The sequence below is a fragment of the Ananas comosus genome, linkage group 2, assembly GCF_001540865.1.
Source record: "Ananas comosus cultivar F153 linkage group 2, ASM154086v1, whole genome shotgun sequence".
In the NCBI taxonomy this organism is placed as follows: domain Eukaryota; kingdom Viridiplantae; phylum Streptophyta; class Magnoliopsida; order Poales; family Bromeliaceae; genus Ananas; species Ananas comosus.
Genome location: NC_033622.1, coordinates 14603706 through 14626883, shown reverse-complemented (window position 1 = coordinate 14626883; position 23178 = coordinate 14603706). Strand labels below are relative to the sequence as shown.

The window sequence follows — 23178 nt, the reverse complement described above, 5'->3', positions numbered from 1 at the left end:
AGCCGATCGTCGATTTAGAAGCCGCATCATTGAAAACAATTTGGTAGCACGGAGGCCTCCGTGCTACTGATAGTATAACAGCCTAACTATATATATATATATATATATACTACTAACGTTTGGTTCGGGTGTAAGCAAGAACTAGCTATTACAGGGATAGGTACAAGTATGAGGATAAGAAAATTAGCGTTTGGATGAAAATTGGATTGTTTTCGGGGATAAGAAAAATATGGATAGATAATATGGAATAAGAAAAATAGTGGACAATTATATATAGAAAATTAAAGTTTTGGTAGGAATAGTTATATCCGGTTATTATAAGTAACCGAGAACTACTATTCTCGAGTAAAAAATTAGCGTTTGGGTATAAAGGGGGATAAGAGATTATTCCATCCCTTATCCTCAATCCAAACGGTGCCATTATATGTTTTGATATTTTATGTTCAAAAACAAGAAAAAAGGAAGAAGAAGAAGAAAAAGAAGAAGAAGAAGAAGAGGAGTTATTGACTTCTTGCAACCAAAAAGACTAGCAGTTACAATCTTGTGATCTAACACCAAAAATGATTCATGAAGGGTCTCAATCAAGTCATGTGATGCATGAAGAAAACTTGTACTAAGAAGCAAGCATTCAAGCAATGCCATGTGAAGGAGTGAAAGCAAAATGGGGGGGGCCCCCCAATCCCTATGCAAAAATAACTTACAGCTTCATGGCCACAAACCCACATGTTGTACCCCCTCTTGCTAAGGGACATAAAGGACATTTCCTTGAATGCCTCAATTATTCAATCCTATTCATGTTTATTTGGACCACATTGGAGGCCACAAAAATTGATCCTTTCTATTTGGTGGGGGCACCACATTTTAATTTCACCTCCACTCTTTTCCTCTCTTGGAGAGGCTTTATCTCAACTTTCCCTTTCTTTCTTTTTACTTTTTTTCTTTTTCTTTTTTTTCCTTCACTTATCTTTACTTGTGTGACAAAACAATTTAGAGGAGGGAGGGGGAGGAGCATGCGCAATAGTAAGAAGGCTTGAAAGGAAGGGGAAGTGACTGTTTTAAGTGCTATATAGGGATGTGGTGATATTTATTGCACCCCTTTAAGAAGTGCCCCCACATGGACTTAAACCCCCATGTGATGGGCATCTCCCTCTCGTGGGATCAACTCGTGGCTAGCGTTTCTTATCTCCAAGCACGTTTTCAAAGAAGATGGAGGGTGATGTCTCTTGAATCGCTCAATGCGGTTCTTTCTGCAGTACTTCTCAGTTTGCCACGTGTAGCTAGGCTTGCTTTTCTGCTGACGGGGGCGTGTAGTCACTTATTTAGCATATAAACAAATTACATGGTCATTCATGTCGTTCAATATAGAAACTATCACATACGTCAAAATGTCGTAAATATTTAGAATTATTTAACATGGTATCAAAATTGAATGTTCTTAGTTTGAGTTCCATAAAAAAAAAAAAAATTTCAAGTTTATGCGCAAGAATCTTGTGCCACTACAACTGATATTTTTCATTACAAAATAGTCCAAAATATTTCACTAGCCAACCGGATCACATCAAAGATGTATAGTCCGCTTGACTCGCTCGACTCAAATTGAGTCGGTCTAATCACGTTGGATATGACTTAGCCCATTCGGTTGTAGCTTTACCCTAAAATTGGACGGATCAATTTATGGGCCAAATGAAGGGTTAGCCCGAATTGGTTTTGGCCCGAGCCAATATGTAAATCCTCTAATCCATTTTATAGGCAATGAAAGAAGATGTTTAATTATGAAATGTCAATTGATGCGGGAACCATTAGAATTAGGTATTCCTATTATGTCGATCACTTGCATAACATAAAGTGATATCCTCCATGCACGTGAGCACGAATGGTAAAAATTAGTCTATGTATTAATCCTAACACAAAGCGGAATTTAGATGAAATAATGCTTTAGTTTGTTCAACAATGTGAATGTCCTAAACATGGATCCCCTATAGTTAGTTCATTGAGGTTTTAGGTTGGTAATGTGGCGTCTAAAATTACTAGTATAATAGATCAAAAAAATTATATGCATTTGTGATCTTTCTTTCTTTTACACCATAAAATTGTGATTATAATCGACACCGGAAAAGTATGTTAAAGTTACAACAGCAATTTTTAAACATAACAGAAGAAAAGATTGCGAACGTTTTCAAATTTTTTGAATTTTTTATAGTATGAAGTGATGATTCTAGCTACTACATTATCAAATTAGGCCTTAACATATTTGGGCTTCAAAGCGGCGAAACTCTAATTTTAGTCTTTTTTTTTCTGTATATTAATCCTACACTTTTGCATTTGATAACAAAGCTTATGCACGAGCTGATTGCATAAACTATTAAGTCAGAAAAGAGTAGCTTGTTTTCCAACACTATTATGTTCATATCACGCTTAAGCAATGAAACTAATTTCATGATCATCAATGACTTTCATTAAGAGAACCCAAATGTCAAACCCACTCAAAATATAATTATTCTCTTGGAAACATGTGCACAAGTACATCTAGCATCAGTTATATCTGATAAATTAAATTCAGAGCAGCTGGAAAGAGGCTAGAAGCTCATCACCAATTGTTACAGCATTGCGTGTGAACCAGTATTTATTTACATCAAAATGATAAATTCCTTTGAATTGCAGTACAATACCTGCATCTATCGCCAATCATTCGGGAAAAAAAAAAAAGCACAATGATGGAATTATATGAGATTTTTCACTGAGAATCATGGCCATTGTCATTTAGTTCATCGGAAACAGATGTTGCAGCCGTAAGCGGCTCACTGGCTTCGAGTAGTTCGTTGGTCAGACCGGTGAAAACAACTGACTGCGTCTCTACGGGTCTAAACTTCAGTAGCGCAGAAGGAACTAAGTCTTCATCTTCTAGTGTTGGCGCTTTATCCCCAGGTCGCGGGAAGCGAGGAATTGCTCGAAGCTTTGGAATTGCTGGTCGCAGAAGCTCAAATTCCAAACTGGGCTCCTTCAGCGAAGAACTCACAAACTGCCAAAGTAAATATAGATAAGTCGACATATAAAAATATAGATAAGCCGACATATAACAGCATTAATGAGAGAGATTTTTCAGGCATTACTAAATCAGGAGATGATGAAGATCACTTGGGTATGCAAGTGAAGATAATAATTTTAGTCCCTCACATTTTCATGACCAAATGGAATAAAGCTAGTCTCAGTACAAGTTAATCAGCACAGAGTCACAGATTTCCAGAAGCAAAACACAACACTTGCTACACTAGACGTGGTATATATGGTCTTATATCTATTCAGACGGACATTAGTAGCTTCGATTCAAATTGGGGCATCAACGATTAAATGGCATAGCCAATCCTCGCTGAAAATAATTCTCAACCACACAATTTCAGTTCTGAACTTTATTCAATAATATACCATATTTTAAAATGTCAATTGTCATAACTTTAATTTCGATAAGAATAAAAACAGCCAAAATAATTCTTAACCATATTGCTGATCCATAGTCACTTCCAGAGCAAATTCAGAGCAGCAGGATGCTCAGGACCTCGATATGACCAGTTTTTGAAGCATTTTTATCTAATCCCATCGAAGCCCAACTAATCAAGTCATTCAGGTGTTTCCAAAAAAAAAAAAAAGTCAACTTTAGCATCTCAAATATATGATTCGAGCAGAAAAATTTGTGCAACAGATAAGCTATACGAGTCAACTCATATCCAAAGAATCCCAGCTGCTTGCTGTATCTTGGAGAAGCACAGTTAACGTAACGAGGTTACTTTTAGTGCTATGTCATCTCAATTTTATGACATCAAATCTTGGTCAATAGCAATACAATAAAAGCAAAAATATGTGCCGTGCACACTGATAATGCGATCTTAAATATTCATTATTCAAGAATTAGAGTTGGTTCATTTAATTAACCAAAGTTACTATTTTAGTCACGTAGACCAAAAATAAGTATTTGATATTGCGATGTAAGCAATCAAGATGAAATTTGACCATACCTCATATAACACGCTAGTTGGCTCCCAAGGAAGAAACACGCCCTGGAGAATTACTCCATCTGGAAATTGGATCCGAACAACTGTCCTCTTGAACTTCTTCCGAGCAGCCAAGGCCTGTTTCTCCTTATATGACTTAGGAATAAGCAATCGAGACTCTTCTAGTCTTTTCTTCCGCATATCAGCTTCTCTCTTTACCTCTCCCACAGATAGGTTATAGAATGAGTCTGGCAGATCACTATCTGCAGGCACGCTTTCAGGAAGACAAAAGAACACCCGGACCTAAAGAGTTTACATATTATCAAGTAGTCAAGAGATGATGAGTTGTGATGCAACCAGCTATAAACTGAAACAGATTAATAGCGCAGCTTAGGTATATTAAGCAGATGATCATTCCAAAAACACTCACAGTCAGGAAAAACAGAAACACCGGCCTAATTCTAACATGAAACTAACGGAAATATTTAACCATCATACCTAAAATTTACCAGTTCACTCCCTTAGACTCATCAAGGGCCAGAGGTCTAGATGGCTCAGCTCTAAATATTACCACTGTCAAGGTAACATATTTGCAAAAACTAATACTTGGTGCTAAAGGCTTTTAAATTTAAACAAGAGAGAGTGTTTGTCATGAATATGTTAGGATGGCTGGTTCGTAATGTGACAAGGGCATGGCAAGCCAAAAGCGTGCCGAAGTTGACACCATCCCAGGCAGCAAAACACCAACGATTACTTGTCATGCAACTAGGCATGTTATTAAAGTTGAAAGGATTTCGGCGTACGATCCTAGAGTTACATTTTCCTAGAATAATGTTGTGCTGAGAAAGAAGAATCAGAGTCTGCCCAGTACGGTGTTCGCACGCAGCCCCCAGCACTACAAATTGGCTAATTATTATATCAAGTGGATTTCCACGACAAGGCAAAGCCAATTAGTGCACCAAAAATAAGCAATCAGCTTAGGAAATGATAAGGAGAACAATCCGCAGCATAGGCATGGAGAGTTTAGACGATCGCGAGAATGTTACAAGGAATTGAACAAATATACACACAATTATATAATTCTCAACCCTCGTAAGATCTTAAAGCACAAAGTGGGAATGAACAAACGGTGTAGAGAGCACAATTTAGGGAGCAGCAAGAAAGAACCTTTAATAGGAACTCACCCGCCTATCGATCTTCCTCGGCTCGGTAGATCTCTCCGCGGCCACATCCGACGTTGCCTGCGACTTTGAGGACTCCTCCGAATTCCGCCCGCGATCTAACAACGACAACGCCTCTCTGATCACGGCGACCTGCTCCTCCGCCGGAACCCCCATCGTCGCCCAAATCTCGCCGTCTTCTTCCCCGATCCTAAACCCCACGCACTCCAAAAGGTCGACCCCTCCCCCGACGTCGGCCACCGCCTCCCTAATCTTGGGATTCCCCATCCGGATCCTCCGGAACTTGTCGTTCCCGGGCTCCCGCACCACGTTCCCGAGCAGCTTCCTCACCACCTCCACCGAGCCCTCGGGGGGCGGGGGCGCCGCCGACAAGAACGCGGCGACGCGCGCGGCGACCGGAGAGGAAGGCNAAAAAAAAAAAAAAAAAAAAAAAACTCAAATCGAAAAGAGAGGTCGATCAACACATCGATCGATCGAGGGGAAGGAGTAGAGATCGAGCGGGCGATTGGTAGTACCTTGGATTTGAAGTTGGAGGGGGTGAGTTGGACGACGGGGGAAGAGGGGGCGTAGAGAGCGGAGGCGGAGGAGGAACAGAGGAAGAGGAGGAGGAGGAGGAGGAGGGAGAAGGGGAGGGGGCGGCGGCGGAGCCCAAGACGCGACCTTGGCCTCGGAAGGAGGAAGAAGAGGACGAGGAGGAGAAGGGGTTGTTGACCTTCTTCATGAAGCCTTTCACTTTATCCTTCACGTCGTCCATTGTTGAGAGAGAGAGAGAGAGAGAGAGAGAGAGAGGGATTAGGGTTTTGGGGAATTAGATTTAGAAGTGGAAGGAGAGAGGGGAATGATGGGGTTATGGGGGAAGGGAAAAGGGGGTGGGGGGGAGTGTGGGTGAAAAACTGGGAGTCGTTGACCCGTGGCTCGTCCTTAACGCGCTCTCCAGTCTCCAGTCTCCAGATCCTCCTCGGAGTTGTCGTTGGCGCGCATTTCAGTGGGCCCGGCCATGGTAAGAGGCCTATTTGCAGTTTCGACTCGGGAAACTATAGTTTTGTTTAACATCATATTTACCATCTATTTATTTGTAGACAAAATTGCGGGCCCTTCTAAAATAGATGAGTTAGGACAATTATAAATACAATTTGTTTTCGAGAATTTAAGCTCAGGAGTACGTAAGATCAATATTTCTATTCTTATTAAACTTAATTTGCAGTCCAATCTTAAATTTATTAATCAAATGCCTCTTAAGTAAGAAGGAGCTGCAAATTGTGTGTAAATTTATATTATATTTTACTCTATTTATTGTGATATACAGGTCTGATATTATTTATAAAAATAAATTATCGTATTTTCTCACCTTGCCTAATATAATCTTCGTGTAATAATCTCTCAAACAAAGGCTAATATCTCTTTTTTTTCTTTTCTTTTTTTTTGTTTCCAAAGGAAACGAAGCCAGTAATAATTAAGATCTGTATTTAACTTTTGCAAATTTATAAATTCCCAGTATTAGAGACTAAATACAGTTTTTCCTATTGCCAGTACAGATTTTCTATTCAATTGAGAGATTATATGTAAATTTTCATTATCAAAAGAGTATCATAATTAGTTACATGTTCCCAAAATTTACGCTTCAACGTTGCAATTTACATAATAATGGGCAAAAACATACAATATAAAACAATCTGAAACGTACCATTTTTGCAATCTATTTTCTTCGTTGAATTTGTAAAACGATATTTTTTTTGATGCGACATCAGTTAGCTGATACATCATGTTTTAAAAGAGATTTTCCTCTAATACTAATTAAAAGTTCTTGCGCTTATTTCAAAAGCTCCACTAAAACAACTGGGCTGTTAAGGCCCTCTATGACTGCTTTCCCCACGCTGCTATTCAATATAAATGGATTAGTTTTGGGATAAAACTGTTGTTAAACAGACCACGTAACTAGATCAAAAGATAATAATAATAATTGTAATAAAAACGCACAATGAACACATTCACATCCTACACTTGCCAAAGATAAGCAACCATCTTATACTGTAAAGAGTGAAGATGCATTAATGCATCTTTTGACCTCTGCAAGTACAGCAGATGTTCTACTAGAGTCAACAAATTAAGACGGTCCTCCGAAAATGAAAAGGAAAGAACTAACCATGAATAGTCATACATTATTTGGTGAAAATGAAAGAACACATATTTAAGCATCATTTCAATTCTTACACTGCAGATAAGAACACGTTCGCTGTACATCTACGCCTCAACTAAAAGAACTCCACACTACACATTCCGAAATAACTCAGACAAACATGCCAACAACACGCACATCACATGGACTGCTGAAAAGACTCGAGGACAAAGAGGAAACTAAAAAAACTTGTCCAGATGAACATTCTCTCAAGTCTCTCTACCACTGAGCCTCAGAGTTTGATCCTTTTCTCCCTCATAAATTTTCAAAAAAAAAAACTGCAACTGACACCAGAAAAAGAGATACACCTTTATATCAGCTCCAAGTCTAGCAGGTAAAATTCCTTATTCAGATCAAACATGTTTTCAATCCAAACAGGCGAGAATAAATGAACTCTGACTTTCAACTATGCACCTCCACCTCTGCCAAAACAGATAAGCCACATCGACACCGACACGTACGTAACAAAGGGTGATCCAATAATATCTAGCTATAAGTACAAGAAAAATAATTACCAACCTTGCAAAATAACTGGTTAATAAATATTCATGGGGTCTTCATGAGCCTAGAAACAACCGAGAAAAATTGGTAGGTGGTACACAAACCAAATGTGGAACCCATAAGCACAAAGCTTTCACTTCCGAATTTAATTAGTCAAAATAACCAGGAGTAAGCACATTATCTCAACAATAGCGACCAGCAAACTTTACCCAGAAAAAAAGGGGAAAAAAATTGATACATACTTGAAACAGAACAAGGCACTATCCAGGAGTACACGTTCTAGTGATCACAGAACCAGGCCCACTCTAAAGTCTAAACAAGAGAGGTGCCAAATTGTACTAAGGAACAGAATGGTTTTCAAAAGAAGTTTCACATCTGATAAATAAAAAAATAGAAACCTAAAACAGGTGTAGAAAAAAAGATTTCTTGATAGAATAACTAGCTCCCATTTGGACTTGTTTTAATAAGCTACAATTGTTAAACAAGCTAATTGGCCTTCAGCAAGCTGCAATTGTTAAACACAAGCTAATTTGTCTTCTACCTAATGAATCTCACCTAACAAAGATTAGACTAATCTTTCCTGATGCCTTGATTTACAAAAAGAAAGATTGAGTATACTTCTCCCAAGTAACGCTTATCCTAAATCCTTGCTAAATAAACTCTTCCTTAATCTTCTAGCCCAGTACTCAATCACATTATCTGGTATGTCCAATCAAACAATACCTTCGATACATCTACAATCAACGCAAACAACTATGTAATACCAAGTCGACCCTCCTATAAAGAGAAATCCAATCTTCCCTTACAACCCTACTCCCGCCCTCGGCCCTGCCAAACACACGCACACGAAAAGGGGGAAAAAAAACCCTAAACACTGCAAAACAATTTCATAATGGCCCCGCTTTTCCAGTCCACACACAACGTGTAAAATTTGCTCTTGTAGCGACTACAAACTTACACGAATGTATAATCAAAGGCACCATACCTTGTAATACATGTTTACACGCTCATGAAAGCATAATCATTTACAGCTAAATTCCACACACCACACACAATTGTGAGCAGTAATTTTTTTTTTTTTTTTTTACGTACATAATAACAATACCAGCACATTGTTATAGAACACAAATGCAAGCATGCATCACAATCAAATTAAATATAGGCCTCCAAGCAAAGAAAACACATATCATGTTGCTCACTACAAAAATGGAAAAGGGAGCAATTATCACACAAGTACAGCGTACTAGACCCATGTTTCAAAGCAAACAAGAAGTCAAACAACAAGAGGAGGGGTCAATAATTAATTAATTCGGTCGCTTTCAATAGAAGGGTCAGCTTAGGGTTTCGGATAATGTACATACATGCATCATCATCATCATCTAAAGCTAGAGTACAACAACACCCCCACCACTTGCATCCTACGCCATCCAACAATTAGAGAGAATCTAAACAGAGAGAGAGAGAGAGAGAGGGAGATAAATAAGAAGAAAAACGAAAAAAAAAGGAACAACTAAACAGCAACAACAACAACAACAACAACAAGGAGAAGGATAAGAAGGACGATAAGATTGAAAGGATTAATAATTAGGGTTTAACCACCTTCCCTAACCAAGCCACCCGCCCCCATCGTCACTGTTCGTCAGTGGCGACCGCGGGCTTCACCTTCGGGGGCCTCCCCCGGCCCCGCTTACCGCCCGGCGCGGCGGCGGCGGCGGCGGCGGGGACGGCGGAGACATCGGCGGCGCGGGCCTTCTTGGGGGGGCGGCCGCGGGGCCTTGGCATCCCGGCGGCGGCCCGGGCGGCGGCGGCGGCGAGGGGGTCCCTGGGCTTGGGGGGGCGGCCGCGGGGGCGCGGCGAGGCGGCGGCGGCTGCGGCGGCGGCAGGGGCGGGGGCGGAGCCGGGGACCTTGGGCTTGGGAGGGCGGCCGCGGCCGCGTTTGGGTGGGGTGTCGACGCCGGGGCGGAGGTAGTTGTTCTTGAGGAAGAGGAGGTCGCCGCTCTCCTTCATGCGCGCAAGGTGCGCCGTGAGGAGCGAGGCGTGCGACTCCGGGAGCTCCCCCCCGTACTTGGACTCGATGTACTTGGCGATCGCCGACTTGTTCGACCCGTTCGTCTCGTTCAGCGCCGCTATCGCCGCCATGATCATCTACTCCCCCACCCCCACCACCCACCACCACACCAAAATTAACCAAATTTACCAAAATTAGGGTTTGCAATCTCAGGACAAAAGAAAACACACACACGCACAGAGAGAGAAAGAGAGAGAGAGAGAGAGAGTTTCTACTAGTTACCTCAGGATACGGAGGAAGAGAGGGGGGCTTGCTCACTTCTTCTGTAGCCATGGATGAAGCTAAGCTCCTTTTGCGTAGCAGAGAGAGAGAGAGAGAGAGAGAGAGAGAGAGAGAGGGGAGGATTTGAAACGGTGGGGTTGGGAGATGGATCGGAGAATGGGGGGTGAAGAGGAGAAGAAATAAAAAGGGAAAGTTATTATTATATTAAGATAAAAAAGGGGGGAAAAAAAAAAACACAGAAATGCGAGAGGATAAATAAAGGGGAGGGAGGTGTTCGTATTGGTATGTCAACGGGCGGTCGAGATGATGCAGCACGAGAGAGATCGGAGAGTAAGGATTGGTGGAATCTGGGAGCACGCGGATCGCTGGCGTGGGATGGCGATAAGCGTCGCCTTTATTGGTTTTTTTTATATTTCGTCCTCTCCCTCGGCTTTATTTGGGAAGTGATACCGCTCCTTTTCTTTTTTTCTCTTTCTTCTTTTTTTTTTTTTCCCCCTTTCTTTAATTTGTGCTCCAAATTTTTGAAATGGGTTGGAGCGCTTTGGGTTGGATCCACGATTCCACATACGCTTTTATTGCTCGCCCTGCTTTGCCGCACATGCGTGGGGCCCAGGCATCAGTCTCGCACCCGTACAGAATGATACAAAGAAATGCCTAGTACTTATTTAAGTGCCTAAAAACAAACACTAAGCAATTCCCTGTTGTATGAAGAAACAAAAGGAGAGAGGATGAAAAATTACTTGGTGTCACAAATACAAAGCTAATTCTTGCATTGTGCCTAATGCGATATTTTGAAGATGCATGAATTATTTGTACATGCCAACGCATGGCATCAACCATCTATAAACGCAGCATTCCATATTAGCTACAATATATCGACGATTCAAAACTGCAATCTAGCATGCAGTTCCTTTGCAACTGTATGATTACCGTCGAGAGCTCGCATGTCAGAACTCGAGACTTCTAGTAATAATCAAAGATTATCAGAAATGTAGAATGGCTAAAAAATATCAGCTCCTGTTACAACAAACTACAACCTGAAATGTTGAAGTTCATGATTTCGGTGTTTGTTCCATAACTAATCATGACAAGCAATAGCATTTGACGGCAGAAACTAACAAGTTTTCTGCTCCAAAAAAACAGAGAGAGAGTTCGGACTTTGAAGAGTACTAGAAGTGAGAGAGGATTAAAAATTAACCGGGCGAGTGATTGGACATAAAAGTCTCGTAATTACCTTCAAAGAATTAACAAGGCGAATCAACAGGGAAGGCGATTATCTATGGACAATATATATTGTAATGGCCAAATTACATCAAAGAATTTCACCTTTCTTTGCCGGTAAATGTTGACCGTCCCACAGAAAAAAAAGAATGTGTACGGATCGAAACCCTACCAGATAGCGTCTGGACACTGCATTTCTGTATGTCCACAGAGAGCTTGATCCTTCTGCAGCATATTTTTAGGATGACGATTCAAATGGTAGAACTAATCATGAAACAACAGAAGTCTATTTCTCTTCCTTCACCTCCTCTCAAGCTCCCCTCTCTGCACGCCGGATGGGAAAAATCCCTTTAATAGGGCCTCAAGGAGAGCACTCGTCAGGAACGGGAAGGAAATATTGTGACATGGCTTTCCGGAACCTTCTCTTGTACTGCATCGGGGATATAACTGTTGGGGATGTATTTTTCGGGCCACCGAGGATGCCCGCGGCCTTTACCCATGTTTCTAATTGCTTGTCCCATGTATACTGTCGCATGTAATCGATGATTCCGATAACAAGCTCCTTCTTTTCGTCGTCGATGCCGACCAGGAGTGAGTAGTCCATGACACCAATAGACTGCAACCATAAAATCCAGAGGCACTATCAAGGAATTACTTTCTTTTCTTGTTATGATATGTAAAACTTGTGTTACAATTAATCTGGAAAATATAAAACATGTAAAATAGCATTAACGTATCAATTTCAGGGTGAACATGGAAATGATGGAAGGTTAGTGGTTACAATATAAGAACAAAGGAAACAACTGACGTCAAAACCCAAAAGACCTTTATCAACAGTATCATTTGAATGACACCAAGAAAATTTCATTAGTCTAGGGGACGAATGATTGGAACTTGAAAAAGTAACGTTTTAAGTAGAAAGAAGGTCAAACATAAGAGGCCTCAAAAAAAAAAAAAAAGAAAAGGAAAAGAAATCTGTGAAAACATTTTTAGATGAGTAGCGTGAGTTCAGAAGGGTTTGCATACCGCAAGAAAGGATGTATCATTCCACACAGCTCTTTCCAATCTCTTCTTCGCTCTGCTGCCCACAAATATAGGCTTTGTGCTAAGCGCCTCTAACAGATTCAGATCCAAGAGAACTTTGTTGTCACCAGAAGTATCAGGATTATAGCGGGACCGCAATGACCCTTTTAGATCATAGACCCTCGATATCTTCCTACTAAAGAAAAGATTTTCCATCACAATAAAATCAATCTTCCATTCCCGCCCTCCTTTTACACTCTTGACACCAACCTAATGCCACAGAGAAAAAATTAGTATAATATATGTTATACTGTTAAACCTACAACTAAACAAGTTCAGCATTAAATATAGCAGAAGGTAAACCTGATAAACGCCGACAACTTTAGCCAGGCAGGTTGGGTTTCCAGAAGAAAATGAATCTTCCAAATGCTTGAAGTACTTGGAAGCAAATTGCTCAAAAGAGTCTAACTCCGTTTTGGTGACTTGTTTTACAATAAATCTCTCATCAAATGTCTTGAAAAAATAAGCACTGCTTTTACCACCTTGAGCACCCCATCTCCTGCAGCGGCTTAAGGAAGCTATATAATCCATCATGTTTGGGCAGCATCTTTTCCTAAGTATGTCAAACTGTCTCGCAAAATAGCACGTCACGGAGAACTTTGTTTTCTCGGCAGGATCTGAAAATTCATCATCAAAAGAAAATCTAAAAGGTTGAGACTGTTGATCCTCGGACAAATCAGGTGGTCGAGCAAGGAAGCTAGCATATTCTTTGGATGCCAAAGCATAGGATACTATGCTGGTGGGCTCATCATCATAGACCGCAACATAAACATTTTCATCAGAACTGATTTGAGGTAGTAGAAGTCGAGCCCCATCACTGTTCATATGACATGGTGATGAGATGTATACAGGTCTTTGAATACAAGGTATATTCAGTCTTTCTAGTCCCATGGGAGCCCTTTGAGAATAGGCTCTTCGCATGTTTGGCTGTAGAAATTTCCCACAAGAATCAACTAACTTCAGAGAAGACAAATGCAAAGGGGGTGATAATCCGGCGTGTACTCTATGCCGCAGTCTTGTAGCAGAATCGAACGAATAAACTCGAACAGGAGATATTACCTTACTGAATTGTGGGTTATCAATCAATTTAAGAGATCTAACAGAATCATCTACAGGACTACCTTTTGGTGAGTCCATTCCCAACCGCCCTGAACCAGTCCACGCCAAATCTATCTTCTCTGACAAATTTGAAGGGAGCTTCTCCAAAGATGTTGAAACAGTGATCGGTTCAGCAATGTGCGGTCGCTCATTATTGAGGCCAGCTTGGCCCACATAACTCTCAACGGACTCAATTGGCAAGTCCATTTCAACGGCGTTGCTGGAATTACACTCTAAAACTTGTGAATTTACTTCCTCTTGATGCTCAGATAGACTTGATTTCCTCAGACTTGCTGACAGGCTTGAGGACTTCGTTATGTTTTCTTCAGGCAGGTTTGCAAGGCTCGCATCTTTACGGGACTCCCCAAACTTCCACTCTGTTAGCTTCTTGTCTATAGGTAGTGGATTATCTTTGCTAGTATAATCGTTACCTTTAGAGTGTGAATCTATAGAGCATAGATTCCAATCCCACATGTAAGCATCAAAGAGGAGGTCACGTCTCAAACGATTAAGCTTTAAAATCTCAACAGATACTTGGGAGGGCTGAATATTTTCTGATGTCAGTGGTTGCAACAAGACCTATCAAAACAAAGGAGATGTAAGAGAATGAAGTGCAAGATTTACAAAGAATAACAAAAAAAAATTCAAGAAAACAAATACAAGATGGTGCTTACATCATAGTCATTTTTCTCCATTTTTAGCATATCCTTCAGCTCATTAATGTGTCTATAAATGCCCATCTTTAAAGGTACATCCTCAGAAGTTGATAGATTTCTTTCAAAGCGATGAAGCACAGCAGAGACCTCAGCATGCAAGCATTCCAATCTCTTGGATATCTAATGAATGTATGTATGTAGAAATTAACTTATCTAATGAAAGCACATATGCAGAAATTGACTAGTGCACTGATATTAACAGAAACTCGGGAGTCGTGAAAGAGAACAGGGCTTGATGACAGTTTGGCCCCACTTCTGCTTTCAGCAGCAGCCCCTTCTACTCAAGCACTTGGAGGCCGGAACTTCTGCTGCAGCATGAATCTAAATTGAGATTCTGAGCACCACAAGCAAAAGCACCGGTTCGAAGCTTCTGCGAACAGGAGCTTCTGCCTCCACGGCAGAGTGAAGCTATTGGCTGGATTCAAGTATAGTGCTTCTATCAATCAATAATAGCACTACTCAAACTACACTTCATAGCGTAGAGTTCTACCTGAAAACAGAATCAAAATGGGTTCTTAATAAAGATGAAAATGTAAGGGTATTACAAAATGGCCCCGTCAACTTCAATTTTTTCAGATATAGCTGGCTAAAATTATATATTTTAGATTAAATGCACCAACTAACATTTTATTTGATTTCAATTAGGCTCCCTCAGAAGCAATAAATGCTCCAACTAACATTTAATTTGATTTCAATTAGGTTCCATCAGAAGCAATGGTTTCCGCCCATAAAAAATACGAAATATCATGCCAAGGAACATCTAACTTGGCCCCATCAAAAGTTTACCAAAACTGCTGCTTCTAATAAGGTTTTGTGAAGCCCAATAACAAGTTAGTTCAAGATTAAAAACCATAAGAATAGTACTCGGGGAACTGTTCATAAATGACCCATCCTGGTGGCATCCCTGCCGTTTGTTTGTTTTTTATTTAGGTGGGAAGAATGGGGCTCCTTACGTCTAGCCTAAAAGATATTCGACAGCATACCTCTTCTGCCTCTCTTCTCATCCACTCTTGCGAATTCTGGCAAGTGAAATTCAGCAACAAAGGTGGTAAATAAACAGATAGAATGTCTACAGGAGAATAGTAAAAGAAAGCAACCATCCTTCCAAACCTGCCAGAATATACAATAAAAGAAAATCTTAATTAAAATCCTATGAAGCCATTTTTGAGGAAAAGAGAGTATCTTCTTTTTTCTTTTTCGAAGCAATCACATACCCATAAAAACGTAGGCACTCTCTTTGAAGAGAATGACCGCAACTAGCAACTCGGTTGGCTGTTGCATGATTTGAAAAGCTTAGCTCCAGGAATTTTCCGAAAGAGAGCCCCCATGCAGCATCAGACATGACTACTCTCCGTGTCGTAGGTGGGACCCCGTTCTCAAGTTTACATTTGAGGCATCTATGCCACATCCATATCCTTCCATCATGCTCACCAGGCAACTTCTCTGATTGGGGAAGTTGCCTCACCCTAATAATTAGGCTGCCTAGCTGATGAGTATAACACCTAACATGAGCAACAGCTGGTTCCTTACAAGATGGACAGCAAGATGCCTGATAACAAGCAGGAATATATATCAGATATGGAAATGTTATAACTTTGTTGGAAAAAAGCACACTTCATAAAACATGAAATTACCTGATCAAACAAATCTTCACGTAGAAATCTTCCAAGTGGCTTATCTGAACTACCATAGAACCTCATGCGAATGAGCTGCCACCTTTCACAAACTGTGCCCTTTTGCGTATTAGTTTTTGACAAAGAAACCAAGATCTGGTGATTGTCAGCAGTTGAGAAGTAATCACGAGGAAACTCCTGATAGTCATCAAGTTCCATCCTCTGATCGATTGTGCCACTGAATCTCTGATCATCAAGTTCCATCCTCCTGTTATGTTCATCATCTGATCGATTATGCCACTGAATCTCTGAGTTATTTCCCTGTTCTGGTCTCTCCAAGGCATGAACTCGATGTGTGTGAGCATCAATTTGAGGCTCATTTAAAGGTGACGAGTAAAAAAAATTACTAGAACCCCTCTGCTTAATGGAGAAATCATGCACTTTCTCTTCAGAACCAGTCCGCAAAAGATCTTTGTTCGAGGATGATGAATTTGAGTACGGATCAATGCCTTCTAAGGGTTTGCTGCATGACCCATCTAGATTTTTGCCCCCAATAGTTGGATGTGTATTAGGATCACAAGCCCTTGGGACAAAAGAATCTGCACCCTGACGCATTTGTGGATCATAAATTAATGGTCTTGAAGGAATCTTGGGTAGAGTAGCACCCTCATCTGCAAGGAATGAGGTCTCACGTGATAGATGATAGGCTGCGAAAGTTCCCAGTTGCACTACATGTTTAATCTTTTTTAGTTCTTCACAACTTGTGCCTCTTAGAAGAACCTACATTAAGTGTTAGACAATTATTCATACAACAAAATGCGAAAAAAAAAAATGCAGAAAATTAATGACTAAAATGCAGAAAACTGCCTCAAAAACAGCACCATTAGCATAGTGCAAACTTAAGATATCAAAAATTACATTTAACCCATTCAATGACCAGACTATTACCACTAAACCCCACATCTTCTGTTAAGGAATTGAGCTAATATTATCTGTACAGCCTGGTAGAAAAATATTTTTGCAAGTATTAACTTTCCATATACTTTTGGATCATAAAACTATTTCCAGCAAATGCTCCCACGGTCAACTTAAGCAGAAAATGTTACTTCTAATGCTGGTTGATCCCCACAGAATCATCATTGCTAATGCCAAAAATGAACAATTATTCAGGACAATTATCCGCATAACATAAAAGAAACTGGAAACCAGAGAAGCTAAGAAAATCTCGCTAAAGATCCAAACCATAGCTGGAATCAAGCCAGGCATGAGAAACTAAAGATAATTCTGATCTTCCAACAACCTACTGATGACATGTCAGAACGAAGAGCCAAAGTATAACAAAATCAATAAAAACCTATGCCATTTCGGATCCAAAATAAAGCTGAAATCAAGTCAGACATAGGAAAAGAGTGACATAAAATTCCTTTAAACAGTTTCATCAGGCCAAACTCTCGTTCCAACAAATAAGTTTACACTACTGAAGTGGAAACTATAGCATGATCAACCATAGGGATAAACCCAATAATATGACCAACTGATATTTCAAAACTTTAACGCAAATGACTCGATTTTCAGATCTAGACTAATTAGGAGTCTGAATTAAATACAAATTTTAGACATAAATTAACTGAATCTAATCTAAACTGATGCTACACTTATTTGGTTTTTTATCAAATGGATCACTAGCCAATTCCCTACTTTAGTGTTACTGGGTGTAGTGTAATTAAATAATTCTAGTCTTACCAAGCCCTGAAATAACAATCATGCTCCAGAGAACATCCGCACACATACATATTATAATATATACATATGTGAATATCTGAACATCTGTACCTATATTATACATGTATGTAACATATAAATAGATATACCTAGATATGCATACGAGTTGAAAGAAAAACATATATGTACGTAGTAATCCAATAATTGAAATATTAGTTCTTTTTCTGCATGGTTTATCAGCTTTATATACATTTTGGCAACCATTACAATCTAGAAAAATGTAAAAAATCTTTATGGCGAAATAATAGTGACTGGTAAATCAAAAAATAGTTTCTAATTCTAGGGTTAAGTTGATGTCAGATCTATTACCTAATTATGACACATCAAAGTCCTCCATTTAATGATGTGTCAACAAATGAAATAAGGCGATTCTCAAGTCAAAATATATCCATATTTGAACTGTTGAAGTGTTTCAATAATATAAAAGAGGAAGTTTATCAATTACCGTGCACCCTAAACGCATGGGACAGCCTTCAAAAAACATCAATGTCTTAATGGACTTGTTGCCTGGATCCTTTCCAGATGAACATTCCTTAACTTTCTCTACCCGAAACATTTCGCACTGTCCTAGCTTTGCCAAAGGAACATTGTCAATTGATGAAGCAATCTGAGCGCCCGTACACCGTGATATTCTATCCAAAAGCTTCCTCTTGATATTCAAAACTAAAGAAATATCTTTTGACAGAAGTTCCTGTGCATATGAAGAGACGCTTTTTTCAACCAGTAAAACATTAGGTCGACGTTCCTCGATCTTTTTAACAGCCATTGCAAGATGCTCCTTTTCCTGCAGTGAGATCTTTAGAATCAAATATAGAGGAGCGAAAACATCAAAAGCAAACTAACGCTAACGCTAAGACCAAGAAATATATATAACCTGTTCAAGAACCGCATTTATAGAAGCCAGCTTATTCGAGACTCTCTGGTACTCTAGTGCTCCTCCAAAGAGAAGCAATCTAGGCTTCATATGCTGCGAGATCATGCGTTTGTGCTTCACGTTTTTAGAGCAAACAACCCCCTTAATAAGGGTGCTGTGCAGAATGAACTCTTATTAGTTTCACATCAATAAATGGAAAAGAACAAACAAAAAATCTTCAGAAAGAATCATGCAAAAGCTAATGAATATACATAAATAAAAGGGAAAAAAAATATATTACCTATCGCTTGGACTCCCCGAGAGTATACATTTGACCTTCAAATAGTCACTAGGATCCATGCTGCCACCCTTGCTAGTGTCCGGGTTCACAAAGCTAGCAGCTTGCCATGCCAATGAAGAGACGATCTGTACCCATTTCTCCTGATCATCTTCAATCCTAAAAGAGACGCCTTCCTCTGTCATTAACTGTGCCACAAGAGCTCTAAAATGCCCCTGCACAGCATTCTTTAGAACATCCTTGTGAACTTCGTTATTCTTCTCCTTTATACCATGTGCACCGTCACCGAAGCTAGTCGGCCTAAAGGACTTCCCTGGCTCACTAGTCTCATCATCCTCATCGACCAACCCAGTTTCCATGTCATCCTCCTCGACTTCTGGTTTAGGAGGATACCAGATTTGCTCATCGCTCTTATAATCAAACGGCTGTTGAGCCTCTTGGCTTTCTTGGCTGCGGTAAAACGAAAGATCGTCGTAGATGGAGCTGTTAGTATTTTCTGGCAATTCAGCGGATTCCACATCGAGTTTTCTCGAGTAAGTAGGAGAATCTTGACCAAACGAAGCAGTCCTTCTGGAGGTGGGAGTGATATCCCCCAACTCTGCTTCCCTATAAGGACTATCAAAGAGGCTTGAACTGACACTATACATCTCATTCCCAGTGCTCATACTGATGGAATCTGTATCCCAAATATCACGAGAGAACGAACTCACCCGCGTAAGGAACTGCCTCCCAGAATCTTCATCCTCTCCGTCTTCTTCTCTCCTATTAATACTCGCAAGCCGATTGCACGTTAACTACAGAAATTATCAAAGTTTCCTATGATCCTATAACAGAAGAAGTTATAAAGATTAATGAATTACCTCACGGAGGAGCAACAAGTAGCAAGTGGAGAAGGAAACTGCCGTGGTCTCGGTGATTGGGGAATCCTGCTGCTCCCAGATCTCGACAGAGGCGACTCAGGAAAGCTTTTGGCAGAGACCAAAGGGCTTTCCTCTCCGTCGAACTGCTTCTCTACTGGTTCTCCGCTCCCTCTCACAGCTCGAAAGCAGGAGCTGCACAATCCTGGCAGCTCTTCTTGGCCTCCGCCTTCCATGCACTTCCAGCAGAAAACCCTGCCGCAGCTCCTGCAACTGCTCACACGAGAAGCGACGGTGAGGGAAGCCCGGCACGCGTGGCACATCACGCGCTCCCGGCTGCCGTTCATCAGAGATTCCAAAGAGATGCAAGATCTGACCCTTCGAAACATTTCAAAAACCGATATTTCTGCTACTCCCAATCAGCCGAAACTGCTACCAATCAGTAAAGAAACCCAGCAGATCCTACCCGCCACAACCCTCCCCTGGGTTTCGTTCTCTACCCGTTCCTTACAATTAACACACTAATTTGCTATATCTGTAACAAAACCCACTATAACTATATCCTTCGCAACCCAAAAAAAAAAGAAAACCGAAGGCAACCACCAAAAACCCCAAATCTCGGAAATTATTAGCAAGAAATCCCACAAACGCCACTCCTGAAAGACCAAAACTTCTCCAGAAGAAGTGGGAGGTTAATATATTATATACACACACACATACGCTCACGCAATCGACGCAAAACGTCGAACACAAAGCGTTCAAAACCCGAAACTCTTAACCCCTCCGTTCCAAAACCGAATCGGGACAAACCGCGATCAACAAATCAACAACACCAGCACCAACAACAACGACGACGATGACGACGACAGGAGCGCAAAACACACTAACCGACCCCCGATTGCTCCACGAACCCCAGCGGCTCTCCGACCATAGACGGGGGAGAGCGAGGGGATCTCGCGCGCCCGCGAGAGTTAGCGCTAGATGAGGGGGAGTATTAGGAGGAGGAGGAGGAACGCGAGAGTTCCATTACGGTCCCCGGCGGCGGCGGCGGCGGCGGAGGCTCTCATCGTCCGGCGAGAACGGAGAAGAGATCTTGGGCTCACCATGGAGACGAGCATATAAAGAGAGGGGGGAGGGAAAGGGAAAAGGAAAGGTGAGAGCGGTGGGGATAAAAAAAAAGAGATATGGTATCGGATTTAATTCTTTATGAGGTCAAATGGATTGTACGCATATTTAAGATATTTTTTTAATATAAAATATATATATATATTTATATATACATTTTTTTTTATTTTCCATTTTTGATTTTTTTTTTGGGGCTTTAGGTAAAGAGTGCGGGAAAGGGATTGGGCGATGGGGACTGTACCGCTGTAAGAAAGATATAGCGGGCGACGGATCCGCTGCAAAATGTATCGGAGAATTTCCTTCCGTCCGAACACGTGGCAGGTTTTTATTGGTCGGAAAGTTTACGCCGCATTGTAGCCTTGTAGATTGTCGCATTAGATGAATAATTAATTTATTTTAATTAATTATCTGAGCTAAAGTTTTGCGCCAAAAATAATTTGCTTGACAGCTATCAAGTAAAAATTAAAAATTAGAATCTAAATAATAATATATAACAAAATTTGTAGAGTATTAATAAATTAAATAAGCCGAGATATATAGAATTTTAACGTAACATAATCTAACCAAAGTTTAAAGAGATTTTTATATCACGTGATAGTTACATGCTCAAATATGTAGATATGATAATAATTAAAATAAATTATTGTGATAGTTTTTAACTTACAAATTAATTACGTGGCTTAGGCTTGGTTTCTAATTAGCATAATACGATTGGTTAGTTAAACGCGGAGAATCCCCTCACCACATGCTAGTGAATTTTAAAACATTTTAAAGAAAATTTAAAAATATTTAAATCCCTACTTTTTTTTCTTTTCTTTTCTTTTTTTTATGCATGGGTTGGTGAGGTTGATTTGGTATTGCTGTACACTGATTTGTACTCTGCGTACAAAATCACGGTGATGTATTCGTACGGTTTGGGACCAAAAATGGGTGGTATTGTTAATGAAGGTATTAAATGCAATTCACCTGCAATACAACAACAGCAGTAATAATAATAAAACACCTTTGTTTTTAATATTGTTTTTTCTTTTTGGTTCTATTGATCGAAGATAATTTTATGTAATGAAATGTGTGCGTGGATGATGATAGATAATTGGTAATCTATAATTTAATTTTTAAATTTTTTTAGCAAAAAAATATGTTTTCGCGCATGCATGTATGGTTAAGTAGCATCATGCATGCAAGCGTAAAATTAAAAAAAACAGGCAATGAAAGCAAATAGACATTAATTAGCTTTATTATTAAATTTTTAGCCCTGTTTTTGAAATGTAATTATTTCAAATTATTAGATGAGTTCGTTGCAAAAAATGTATAAAATAGATAGCATATTATATTATTATGTGTCTTTCTCTGAAAAAATATATATCTTTACCCGCAAAATGTCACTATACAAATTTTAGAAAAATCTGGTTTACGAAAGCGAAAGATGATATTGACTAGAGAAAAATGGTTGCAATCAACCACTTAAATGTAAACCGAGTAGGCCGTAGCATTAATCAATTTTAAACCATATTTTAGCGAAGTTATATGTACTCTCCAAGTAATATTATTCCACTGGTATAGTACTTTCTTCACTTAATCAATAGCTAAATTATGTATTTTAGATGACAAATACACTTATTTAAAAACAAACTACGTAAATAATTTAATTAAAATATATATATATATATATAAGGTTTGAACGATTATGAAACACAAATAGATTTAACACAAAAAATAATGGACATAATTTTAAGCTAGCTAGTAATTAACTTAGAAATATCTAAGTTTGGATGCAACAAGCTAAATTAAATACAAAATGTCACTCCCTAAAAATAGTCTTATTCACACGTCGCAAACATCAAGTTGCTAATTTGGATCAACTCGGATTCTTTCAAATCAAAAGAGAGATCAATCAATTCACGAACATTGTGTACACATAAATGTAGATAATATTTATTGAGCATATAATTTGAGTTGGAATCTTTTAAAAAGTATTAAAACTTACATAATCTTACTGTTTTCATGCGTTAAAACTTAGAATAGCGCATACATTAATTTAATTTTGCAAGCATTAATACACAGGGAGCGTAAGAGCTTTCCCTTGTTCAAGATGTACAAATATTAAAATTGGTGAAAAAAGTAGAATTATTATTATAGCTTAACTACGTACATGTAATCTAAAATTACTCATGTAATGTAATAGTATTAAAACCTATTAGATTAGGCAAGTTTAATAATAAATCAATCTTAATTGCTATTATTATTATTATTATTGTTATTATTATCATCTTTTGTCACTAGGCATGATATTTTTTGACATTATCCTTTTCATGTCTTATTAAATATCTTGGATGGTTTTGTCACATAGCAAATAGTGACGATGTCATTATGCCTACGTTCCTTTTAATGTTACTCT

At 39.5% G+C, this 23178-nt stretch overlaps 3 protein-coding genes across 3 annotated transcripts; all 3 read right to left on the bottom strand.

Moving 5' to 3' along the window:
- On the bottom strand, window positions 2470-5576 carry LOC109706901 (plant UBX domain-containing protein 2; the record flags this gene model as incomplete). The annotated part of the gene is given in 3 exon segments (XM_020227918.1): window positions 2470-3019; window positions 4011-4289; window positions 5171-5576. Coding segments are annotated over 3 exon segments (970 nt in total), but the record flags the coding sequence as incomplete, so codon positions are not given.
- Window positions 9118-10691, bottom strand: LOC109728779 (HMG-Y-related protein A-like). Its single transcript, XM_020259308.1, has 2 exons — window positions 10135-10691; window positions 9118-9989 (listed from the first exon to the last, which is right to left on the bottom strand). The coding sequence occupies exons 1-2, from the start codon at window positions 10183-10185 to the stop codon at window positions 9474-9476; spliced, it is 567 nt and encodes a 188-aa protein (XP_020114897.1). The 5' UTR covers window positions 10186-10691; the 3' UTR covers window positions 9118-9473.
- On the bottom strand, window positions 11132-20824 carry LOC109728772 (putative 1-phosphatidylinositol-3-phosphate 5-kinase FAB1C). Its single transcript, XM_020259296.1, has 11 exons — window positions 19659-20824; window positions 18802-19560; window positions 18522-18675; window positions 18093-18431; window positions 15887-16645; window positions 15467-15801; window positions 15236-15362; window positions 14211-14372; window positions 12742-14115; window positions 12382-12648; window positions 11132-11971 (listed from the first exon to the last, which is right to left on the bottom strand). The coding sequence occupies exons 1-11, from the start codon at window positions 20042-20044 to the stop codon at window positions 11717-11719; spliced, it is 4917 nt and encodes a 1638-aa protein (XP_020114885.1). The 5' UTR covers window positions 20045-20824; the 3' UTR covers window positions 11132-11716.